The sequence below is a fragment of the Polypterus senegalus genome, chromosome 10 (genome assembly GCF_016835505.1).
Source record: "Polypterus senegalus isolate Bchr_013 chromosome 10, ASM1683550v1, whole genome shotgun sequence".
In the NCBI taxonomy this organism is placed as follows: Eukaryota; Metazoa; Chordata; class Cladistia; order Polypteriformes; family Polypteridae; genus Polypterus; species Polypterus senegalus.
Window position 1 is genome coordinate 173,157,987 of NC_053163.1, and position 12,320 is coordinate 173,170,306.

The following is a 12,320-nucleotide window of genomic DNA, read 5'->3' on the forward strand; positions in this document are numbered from 1 at the left end:
CTTTTCTTCTTATGTTAAAGAACTAGTGTTTTTTTTTTTTTTTTTTATTTTACTCCATAGAGACATGTTCCCAAACCAACCCTTTGTCTTCTTATTAGGTGATAAGAAATAGGAAATCTCTTATTAGAAAATAAGGAAATTAGGTATGTATTTCTTTATATTGAATTTCAAAAGTTACGAAACCTCAGGATAAATAGAAAGTGAAAAAAATAATTGTTGAGAATATATGTGGGTCAGAAGCCTTTATGGTGTTGACCAAAAAAAGCTCATATCTCTGGCTCTGTAAGGGGTAGGGATCAGTGACGTACAGCGAGGTTCACGGCTGGTGAGGCACGGACTCCTTCAGAGTCAGGTTTACAAATATATGAACCCCAAAGAGTAGATTGTTCACTATTCAATTGGCAGCCAGCATGCACATTGACTACTGGTTATGTTTCATATCTCATCAGCATTCTTTACACACACAGAGGTAAGGTACATATTTGGCTAAGAAAGAACGTTACATTTATAGAGGCGAGAGAGCGCATTTGCTCCTCACCCTCCATGTGTTCTAAATTTGCTGTTGCGATTCCACAATTCATACTCATTCAATACAAATGAAAGCATAGAGTGGTGTATAAAAAATAGATTTCAATTTTGACCTTAATTGAAATATTTAGTTGTTTTTAAAATCTTTTAATTCTGATGCTTTAATCAATTTTAATACAGACTATTCAACAAAAGAATAACAAGAAAAACAAAAGAATATTTTATTTAAGGTCAAAATTTAGTTTTTAAATATTGGATTGTTTTTTTCTTAGTCTGATCCCATTTTTTATAAAATTGAAAACCATTTATGGTGTTACCTTTATTTGTAAGTGAAGTCCATGTGCATATCCTTCTCCATGAAAATCTCTGTCACTTTCTTGTAAAAGCCCTCCTTATTTTCTTTTAGATTTAAAAATCTTAATCTTTCCTTTTGGCAATCAGTCTGAACAAAAAATAAGTGCTGCAGTGCACTTGACTTTCTGATATGGCTAACTTATTGGCGCTGAGAGCGTATGCGTAGAAGAACAGCAACAAGCACCTGTTGGGCTCACATGCGCCCCATGGTACTGTCTGCCTCACCTTGTGTCTTTTCACTGCGGTTTTATGTCCGATCAGCAAGAATAAATACAGTATGTCACACACACATTCATTAAAGATATTAGCCAGACTGTGGAAAGTCAGGGTGTATAATAAACATGTCTGCAAACATTATATTGGCGACATACAGAGAGACTTCAACAGGCACGCTCCAATTGCATGCATCAGCCCAGTGTGTGAAGGAGAGCGCAGTCCGAGGTGAGGTGAAGCTCATCGCTGCCGCACCTCGCGTGTCTTGTATTTTAACAGGAAATGTTACTGCAGTTCAGCGATTTTGACTATAAAAATGATCAAAGTTGTTGGAATAATACAGAAAACAAATGTATTTATTTTATGTTATCATTATTAGTTTTTTTACTTTTCATGATGACCCTCCCCTGACCGCACATCCCTGGTAGGGACTGCCATATGCACAGAAGTTAGGAGCAGAAACAGGACAAAAAAAACACGCTGGTTTTCAAATGGCTGTCCACAGTGATATGCTAAGCTTATTAGTCCGCCAACCAACGTACGGTAGATAACCTGTGCGGCTGGGATTTCCACCCCTTATGATCTGCGCCCTATGCGAATACCTAATTCGCCGTAATGGTGGCACCGGCCATGATGAGACCCTTGCCTAACCTCAGGGTCGCTAAACAGAATACTACACCGTTACAATCCAACTCAAAGCTAGTTAAGTTTCTCTTTCCTCATTGACTTCAAGGCATTTTGCCAGTTCACAGATATTTCCGAACATTTTTCTTCTTTACACTGAACTCAAGGCGAGGTGAATTTATCTGAGTTCGCTCATCATTAATTGGCACCCAGAAAATATTTCTTATAAAACGGTCAGCATTAACTTTCACTGTCTTCCTTTTCGAACTTGTACTTCTAAACAAATAAGCGATTAAAATATCCCCTTCATTTTGTGTTTTATACTAAGATGTTTCCTACATAAGTAATTTTGACATTTGCTTTTCGTTGTATTCATAAAAATAAATTTCCTTATTAAAACGGCATTTTTTTTAGTAAGTAATAAATGATAGGTTATATACTGTAAACGTGTTTTCTGGATAATTTTAGAAGTAGAATATTAAGGAGTCACGGCTACTCTGTCTGTAGCAGCTACAAAAATGCCCAAAACTCGCATTTACATGCATGCGACCCTTTTTGGCCAAGAGGCAGAAAAGATCACGTTTTATGATTACAAGCTTATTGGCCTAATCCTCGTGCGCCATCTTGTGGTAAAATATAATATTTAAACAATTGTTCACTTACTGTCGCGCTTTCTGGAATGAATATTTCGTTGGTAATCGGATACATTGTTGTCGTCATTTCTATTTAAGTCTTCAGTAATGGCCATATACTGTAGTTTCAAATTCTAGCTTTCGGAAATAACTGACATGTACTCTGATCAATAAATTCATCTCCAAGTACATAATTGTCTGGAGCATAACCTAATTCGTCTCAACACTGCTGTTTCAAAGAGCTGTTATTTCTGAATGTGTGCAGCTTCCTCTATTAGTTTGACCGATTCTGGCCGTTTTTCTTTAATTTACAAGGTGTTGTGCCCATGGAGTTATACCTCACTGGATTGTGTGTGTGTGTGTATTACATCCTAGATACTGTAGCATGAAATTCTCTTGAAGGTAGCTGTTTCTATAACAAATGTATGGCACTAAACTCTATGATATTCAAAATTAAACTTTATTATCAGTAATAGTGTTAAAATTCAAAACTTGATTACCTATCCCGTCAGTTAAACCCATAGTGATTTTTCCTAGGTGGGAGGGAAGGTCAAGGTCTTAAACCTAAAAAAACAGATAGATAGATAGATAGATAGATAGATAGATAGATAGATAGATAGATAGATAGATAGATAGATAGATTTGAAAGGCACTATATGACGAATAGATAGATAGGTAGGTAGATAGATAGATAGATAGATTTGAAAGGCACTATATGACGAATAGATATATAGATCTTTAATTGTCCCCAGGGAAAGCTCTTTAAAAACATAATTACATAAGTAAATAAATAAATGCACATTTTGTCTGAACACACGCTGGAATGACTAAAAAGCAAGGGAATTCAACAGCTGTATAAGTTCTGACTTTGCTATCACAGTAACAGTGAGACATTATGCAGAAGCATTGCTGGTGGTATAAGGGAGCCCCGGTAGAGTTTCTCAACACACTTTTTCTGAATGATTCATTGTCTGAAATTCGTCTGTGTTGGTGTTTCAGAGAGGGGATGTGCAACTTTGTTCATAATGGCACTCAGTTTTGCTTTCATTCGCTCCCACTCTACACCTGCAAGGGGGTCCAGAGTGCTTCCTTTAACTGAGCCTGCCTTTCTAATTAGTTTGTTGGTTTGGTGGGGCTCTCTTGAAATGATGTTAGCAGCCCAGCACACCACGGTGCTGAAAATCACACTGGCCATCATAGAGTGGTAGAAGATGTGTAGGATGTCACTTCCCACATTAAAGGAATGCAGTCTTCTAAAGAAAATGAACCTGCTCAGCCTTTTCTTATATAGCTCCTCTGTGTTGCGAGACCAGTCCAACCTGTCCTTTATGTGGACCCCCAAGTACTTGTAGGAGTGTACCACCTCTACACCCACAATAGTGACCAGACACAGAGGCTGTTGGGTGCAGCGAGTCAATAAGCAGTTCCTTGATTTTGCTGATGTTTAGTTGCAGACAATTCTCTTTGAAGCAAGTTCCCCCCCAAACTCCTCTCCTCTGTCTCACCCCCTTTATCAATACATCCCATAAGTGCAGAATCAAGTGACCTGACCTGCTGTTATATTTATAGTCTTATGTGTACCGAGTGAAGACAAAAGCAGACAGGTCTGATCCTTGTGGTGTGCCAGTGATGCTGCACACTGCAGTCCATCATCCAGGACACCACAGACCCATCCACCTTTTTATTAAATTTATTAAAATATATTACATTTTATTTTTCTAAAATTAATGTAGTGATCTTAAAGCACTTTATTGTAATTTACATTATTAAACATGGTTTTCTTTTCCTTTTTTTGCATTCAATTAGTATCTTTTGTTTATGTTAATTATGTATTTCTTTATCTGTTACCTTGTCCTCTATTGTTACACTGAATAAAGAATCAGCTCTTGGAAGAATAGGAAAATAGACTAGAAGTAGTGACATAATCATTTGTCAAAGCAAAGATTGTAAAATTTGAATTCAAAACAACTGTTGCCCAAAACATTAACCAGAAAATCAAAGCTGAAATACTAGAGAACCTAATAGAAAAAATAAATGCGATCAGAGTCTTCTGTTAGACACAATCTCAGACAGCGATAAAGAGGGAGGGTGACGTCGTCCTGTCACTTAACTGACATTGCGCATGAGTGCCACCGGGTCCTTACCAAGGTAGAAAAATAATGAATGGCAGTATCCGTGAAAAATAATCATGGTGTCAAAGATGGTACAAAATCATTTAAGTCAATATAATAACTGTCAGTATGGACAACTGCCATTTAAAAGCCCAGCAGTCAGTAAGTGGACTGTGGCTGTGGCATTCATTCTTACTTTTGTCTTTTATGTCCTTTGTATATACTGGTTCTGATTCCTGCGGTTTTTGAATTTTGGCTTTGTTTCTTGGAATTGGTAATTTGATTTGATTTTTTACCTTTTAGGCAAATCCACCCATCCATCATTCAACCTGCTATATCCTAACCAGAGGTGTGACCAGAACATCATGTGTGGGTGGGCATTTGGCTTGTCTGGGGGCAAAAAATATCCATCCATCCCCATTTTTGTAGGGGGGTCAAATAATAATAACAACATAGTTTTATATAACATATAAAAGCAAAAATTGTGGCATAAATCATAACCTATTGTTCAATAAAATTAACAGAGGCAATGGAACTTGTATTATTTTTTGTGAACAAATATAGAACTACATATACAAGGTAAATATCAATAAAGTCAAATGTATACAACATATGAGAGCAAGAACAGAAACATGGCTCATTGTAGTCATTAGGGAGGCTATAGGATATAAGTTTCCAGTGTTTAACCTGGATATTATCTACAGGACCGGTCTGCAGTTACTCTTGGCAAATTCTGAAATAAATTCATTCATGTCTAGATTTTCTGTGATGTTTTTCTCATGTGCCAGAATGACTAAAATTCTCTTCCTTGAATGCAGCATTGTTGGGTGGAGTGTAGTGAGAATGCAGTTCAAAGTAGAGAAAGAGCTTTCGCATGCAGTTGAAGACACACCAATGATGAGTGCTGTGACATATAGCGAATGCAACATAGGGAAGGCCTCTTTGTACTGCTGAATGCATTTGCATGCTTCAGAGAGATTAGCATCAGCTGGCAGTTTATTAATCAACATTGCTTTTGCCACAGCAATTTCATTTTGCAAGCTCATGCTGTTTTGCTCTGTGCCTGCAAGTGCCTGAAGTGGTTTCAGGAGAGAATGATCAAGAAATAATTCTGGTTTTGGCAGGAGAAGCGATGTGGCCCTCAATAATTCAACATTTCTCTGAGAGAATCTTGTCTCCATTTCCACAATAGCTCAAGAATGCTGAACATAGCCCTTTTAAAAGTTTGACGAGGAGCAATTTGTTCATCAGAGTCACCATGCCCAAGCGTAGACACGACAATACTATCATCAAGCTGTGAATTAACCTTCCGTTTCCTTTTGAGCGAATTGGCAGGACTACTTTCACACTGAGAGAAATGCTCCTCCCAGAATGAGACGCATCTCATCTTCTTCAGTGTGGCCAGTGAAGCTGTCACCACCTCCCCAGCAGTGCACAAATCCACTGCATGTGCCTGTAGAATTGCATTGGCTGGTTTCAGCACACCAAGCACATGAATGAGGAATTTTCCTGTATTGAAGAAATTCTGCTTTTTTAATTGTGTCAAAAGACTACATGCCTCTATGCAAATGTCAAAAGGGGCAGTGTCAGCCTCTGCTACCTATGAGAGAAACCCCCTTATAGCTTCCTCATTGTTGCCAATGGACTTTGTGACATCATAATGACTGGTCCATCGTATTTCTAGAAGTCTTTTCAGTGTGGGTGTATTGTATGTGTGTGAAACTTTATGTCTGTGACAAAATGTGTTCAATGAATTTGACCAGTTAAAGAACTTCTTAGCCAGAGGTTCTGATTCCATTGCATGTATCACTGGTAAATGGAGGTGGTGGTTGCAGCAGTGTACATATGGAATATACTTCCCAACTTTGTTTTGTAACAAAGCCTGGACACCACCCCTTGCCCCAGACATGACAGAAGTACCATCAAAGCACTGACACACTAAATTGTCTGGGCTGTAACCTAACTCAGAGAAATGTGACAGAATTTGGTTACAAATATATTCAGCATCAAGCTGATTCAGTTGAATTAAGCCAATCAGGTGTTCTTCAGGGATGGAGTTCTGGACACATCTAATCACTACAGACAAATTCTCAATGTTACAGCGATCCCTGGTACCATCACTTTTAATGCAAAATCCAGGAGAGTCAGCTTTTTCATATTTGGTCCTGATATCTTTTACCACCATTTTGGCAAGAGTCTCAATTATTTTATTTTGAATTACATTGGATGTGTATTTTGCGTTGTCTGGGATGTATTTTACAATTTCTGCAAGTTTGGCATCTTTTTTGATTGTGTAATCAAAGAACTTAAGCAAAAGTCCCTCCTCCCCACCTTCGTGATTGTGACCACGCAGAGCCAGTTCATTGACTGCAAGGAACTGAACGGCCTCCCCAATGCTTTTCACATAATATCTATTCTTTTCTATCTGGGTTGGACCCAGTAGTTGAACTATGCTTTCACCCGTCTCTGCCCTGTGCCGATACTCTTGCCATGCAGACATGGCTCTGACTGCGGGATACTAGACGCGTGTTTGTGGAAGCCGCCACCGTCTTTTTCTAGAGCTTTTTTTCAATTAGTGTAGCCGTGTTTGGTGAATATGTCCTCGCAGTCCGAACTGGAAACATTAGATTTGCGGCAGGCAAAGCAAAGGCTGGCATCACGGACAACAGAATATTCAAGCCATGGTCGAGACTGATACCAGCTTGCACTAAAACATCTGAGTGTGTTTCCGAATGCGCGCTTGGGATAATTAATTAAAATGAGCTGGGATGGGTTATCCATATTTAAGTCAGGCAGACCGGACTGTATATTTTGTAGAAGGCAGATGTTTGGAGTACCCGACACGGGCGCAGCGCTGGAGGATTGTGTAGGCTTATCTACATCTTTTGGAGTTCCCACCCCAGCCCCCCCCCGGTCACGCCTCCGATCCTAACTATATATCCTAACGGGGGTCTGCTGGACCCAGTCCCAACCAACACAGGGTGCAAGGCAGGAAACAAACCCGGGGCAGGGTGACAGCACACACACACTAGCACCAGGAGGACACCCACGCAGACACGGGGAGAACATGCAGACTCCACGCAGGGAGGACCCGGGATCTCCTAACTGCGAGGCAGCAGTGCTACCCACTGCGCCACCATGCCGCCCTAAATGAGCCATAACAAGTAATAAAATACATTATAATTAATAGAGGAAAATGAAGAAGTAGCTTTAAAAAATAAAATAACACGTATGAACAGCTTATCTTTAACTAGATTTGTATTTGCATTTTATTTTAGGACCATAGGTCCACGTGTTCACTAGTATTGTAAAGTCTTCCATTGAATGATTCCCTGAGGTATCACTAAAATGAAATTTACATAGAAGTGCTGTGTGGACTAATCCATACCAATTTTAAATACGTAGCCTTACAGCTCTGAACCATCTGCGCAAGCGCTACTTTCAAATCGGGGTGCGCAGTTAAGGCGGAGTCTGCAGCCAAAATATGCGAACGACTACACTTCGAACAAATATAATCAATAGTCTGCGCAGCGGTTTGAGCTGATTGACTAAACTCCCTATATCAAGTAATAACAGTAACATGATTCGTCATACTGTGAAAAATATTCTGAACACAAACATTATTCCATAGAAAAGGGGTCACTTAAAAAATGAGGACAGTTAAAAATGTGGTGTTTTTGAGAAAGATCCTACTACGGATCTGCACAGCATACGTCACCGCAGTTTTTATTTTCCCGCTTTCTGACTGCTGTGTCACGTGCTGCGGGCGAACACACAGTTTGACTTCTCGGTGGGTTTCCGGTTCCGTGCCGCTCACGCGGGAAAGGTGTCAGCTCTCCGGCGTGATTCATGCTGTTGATTATTTGTTAGTAAAAAAAAGAGACGGCTGTGGATTAGTACAGAGTAGAAAAAAGAGAGTCAAAGTGCTAAGTGTTCTGCGCCGGCAGCCTTTGTGAGCCAGAAATGGGGGACACATTGGAGTTTAACGACATTTATCAAGAGGTGAAAGGCTCCTGGGTGAGTCCCCGCACTGCTGCTCTTCGAGGCCGAATCGCCGACTTTTTGTCAGGTTTGCAGTTGCAGTGGCCGTGCTTTACACAGCGTAAATGGCGCTACGTAGAAAAACAGGTTTATTCGTTTAATGTGACGTAAATAGAAAGCACGTGGATGGGGCCCGTGAGAGTACTGATGTAGAGGTAGTTTACAGTGGGGTCACCAGGGGGTGGTGGGGTAACGAAGCATTTTGTAGGCAGAGTTCAGGGGGCTCAGTGTTAATACAGCGATAGTGGCCGTTTGGATGGAGAGCGTAGTGACATTGGAAAAGATGTGATGGTGTTATCTGTTACAGCTTGAGATACAGTGTTGGATTGTAAAAAGACCGGAGAAGATTAGGGGGAAACAGCAATGATACTGAGATTTGGAGATTTATCGGGCGCTTCATTAACATGGTAGAAGGCCGTGAGTGAGATACACAAGGAGATCAGAACTGTGTTGGCTAAAGGGGTTGTTGGAAAGTTGGTGAAACTGTCAGTTTTTCCCCAAAAACGACGGGGATGTAATTCCCAGAGAGTACAGTATTTATTTCGGTAACATTTAATCAAAGCAATACAATTTGCTTATTTTGACTTTCTAGTATAACTATTTTTACATTTAAAATGACGTGTTAACCAAACGCAATTAGAAACTAGGAGTTTTATTCTTAAGTATTACACATTTACCCTTTTGATGGTCTCAGTATGAAACCGAATCACATCACACACGTTAGATGTAAACCTATGAATACGCTCTAAATGTTTTATTTGCACGTAAAGCGTCAGTAAGTATTGTATTCTATCCTTTAGTTAAGACCGCTCGTGACTTGATTTTCTTCAAGTGTTTTGTAAAAGAATATTTAAAAAGAAAGCAATATCCTAATACCTGCAGTGTGTGTGTGTGTGCAAGTAATTAATGTCTATACTGCTGGAACTGGGTGTCTCCCCAGTCGCTCTGAATTGTCACATTTTGATGGGTAGTGTGGTGCAGTGACTAAAGAATTGGATTTTAAAACCGGACTCATTGTGTGACCCAGAACAATTAACCAAGCTGTGTTGTTGTTATTATTATTATTGTTGTTCTTATTTGGCTGACACCTTTAACCAAAATTATTTACAACGTTTGAGATACAATTAGTTACACTTCCTTTGTTTTTTCCAGTTCGAGCACAGGCAGGTGAATTTACTTGCTGATGGTCACGCAATATCAGAAGCAAGATTTGAACCCACAGCCTCAGCTTTTGAAGCGAAATCCTGAACCAGAATTCCACACTGCCTTCCAAAAAAAAAAGTATATACAGTAGAGTTTCTTGCAGATTTATCCAGACCCTTAACTAATTCCCTAATTTTACTGGAGTCATTTATAACATCTATAGGACATACTGTGTTAGATATATGAAGAAGTCTAAGAAGCAATACTTGTAAGGTGCTCTTGGATGTTTATGGGTTTTTTTTTTTTCTGTAAAAACATGCTTTATAAAATACAGACTTTTTAGTTTGCTGTAGCTAAAATGATTGCAGTTTTTATCTCAAGGAGCATATAAAAATAATCTGAAATATTCTGTCAGAAATATTTTTTCCAAATTACACACACATGTGAGATGTGAGCTTGGAAGAAAAACTGAGTTTGTGTCATTATTTTTCTGCAAAGTTTGAATTACACTTGATATTTAACTTTTCCAGATGAGTGGCAGTAGTATAATTGGGAAAGCATATGTAGTGTGTGAATAGAATAGACTATGGAATAAGGATGTAGGTGTGTTCTGCACAATAAAAAAATCTCTAATTAGTCTTTATTCCTACTAGGCATCGACTTTTGCTCCTAAATAAATTAGAAGTTGGTTACCTTTTGTTTTTAAGGTGCTGCATTGTAAAAGCAGGATAAATCTTGCATTTCGTATGCAAGGTTTTAGTTTCTGACTTTCTATATAGCTCACAGTTAAACAAAATTGATTAGCGTTAGTATAAGTAACTATAATTTTTGTGTGTTAAGAAGTGAAAGTTATGGAATCTGTAAAATATGCATCTCGCATCTAGTTTAACGCAAGTTTTGATGGCAAATAAGGAGAGCTTCAGTGCAAGGGACAAAATAAATTGAATGTTTCTTTTTAATTCAAATAAAATGACAAAACATTTCAAGTCTGGTGTCTCAAAGGGTAAGTAAAAATTGGATTTAGGTCAGTATGATAAGTTAAGTATGTGACATGGGAGAAAATTAAAGAAACCACAATGCAAATGTAAAAATTAAATAAATGTCTTACTTCAAAAGGTATTCCTGTTTAGTGAGCATTATCCTTTCCTAAAATCATACAGGTGATACTCTGTAGTTCTTTTGATGTATGGCTAAGAAAATGGATGTGAAGGCTTGTGCTGGGATATGTAGATAGAGATATATAGGTAGATATAGAATGATATAGATCCATCCATCCATTATCCAACCCGCTATATCCGAACTACAGGGGCACGGGGGTGCAAGGCATGAAACAAACCCCGGGCAGGGTGCTAGCCCGCTGCAGATGATATAGATTTATATTATAATATAAAATGTGTGTGTGTATATTTTTTTTTCTCTTTCATTTAAGTACTTTTTCTGAATGCCTTTCCCTGGTTTTTTATTTACAGAACGATGGTCGTTTGAGACTCAGCAAGCAGGCTGTTGTGTTCAAGAGCAACAAGACCGGCAAAGTTGACAACATTCAGTCGGCTGATCTTTCTGAATGCCTTTGGCGCAGAGTAGCCCTCGGCCACGGGATCAGACTACAAACCAAGGCTGGTCATGTTTACAAATATGATGGCTTCAGGGAGGTGGTAAGTCTGTTTTATGGTCTTTGGAGCCTTTTTCCGATCACATAGATCAGTAGCTGAAAGATTTGTTAATTGTCTGATCAGTTAATTGTAGATTTTTTTTTTTTGTTTGTTTGTTATGATAATATTTTATTCAGAGAGGTATAGCGTGTGTGTTTCAGATACACAGATTGGTTATTCACACGTTTTTGCAGTGTGTAAATGGCTTTGAGACCTTTCCCTACAAGCATATTAACCTTGACTGTAATATGCTACATAGTTTCATTTTTATTTATAGCAACTATGTTTAAAATAAATGTACTGCATGATATTATTTTAAAAAAATGGTACATTTATGATGGTTTGTGAGGTTTTTCCCTTAATGTAATTCTTTTTCTACAGGACTTTGAGAAGATGGCAGAGTATTTTAAGTCTAATTATCGGGTTACTCTTACTGAGAAGGACTTGTGTGTCAAAGGTTGGAACTGGGGTACAGCACGTTTTGGAGGTAAAATGTTTGCACTTTATGTTCCTCCATACCTGGCTAAAGACCTGCTAAACCAAATTGAGGTTTAATGTGCTTAAATAGTAAAAAGGAAGCCAAAGAGAGAATGGTTGATGAAAACAGTTATGTTTTAAGTAGGGTTGTGCCATTAACCAGTACAATAAAGGTACTGAAAAATCAAAATTTTTAAACCGTATGCTATCAACATTTCAGATTTTACTGCACTGGAAGTAAACTTTGGCTTTCCTCTCAATTGCCCCCTTCACTCGATACTCGCTATTGCAGTTCTGGAAAATTTATGTCTCAGACTTCACAAAACGAAAGTTGTACACTCCAATGCGATTGGAACTTCACGGGAGAAATACCGTCCCCTCATTCTCGAGCTTCTGTAAAAGCTGAATCTCCTCTTGGGAAAAGTAATAATCTGTCTATCGTCACTTCTGTAAACTGTCTGCCTGTTCATAATTTGAACTGATACTTTCTACCAGCTGTCCTAATGTTTGTTCTACCATATTGTGTCTTTAGGTTTTGTTTTTTT

General features: G+C 38.6%; 1 protein-coding gene across 2 annotated transcripts in view; it reads left to right on the forward strand.

Moving 5' to 3' along the window:
* The first annotated feature begins 8,252 nt into the window (after positions 1–8,252).
* The window catches only part of ssrp1b (structure specific recognition protein 1b), a 64,986-nt gene continuing 60,918 nt past the window's right edge, over positions 8,253–12,320 (forward strand). For both annotated transcript variants that reach the window (XM_039767545.1, XM_039767546.1), the window contains exons 1-3: positions 8,253–8,479; positions 11,116–11,301; positions 11,680–11,785. In XM_039767545.1, the coding sequence (XP_039623479.1) occupies positions 8,426–8,479; positions 11,116–11,301; positions 11,680–11,785 (346 nt within the window). In that variant the 5' untranslated portion in view covers positions 8,253–8,425. The remainder of the gene's footprint in view (positions 8,480–11,115; positions 11,302–11,679; positions 11,786–12,320) is intronic.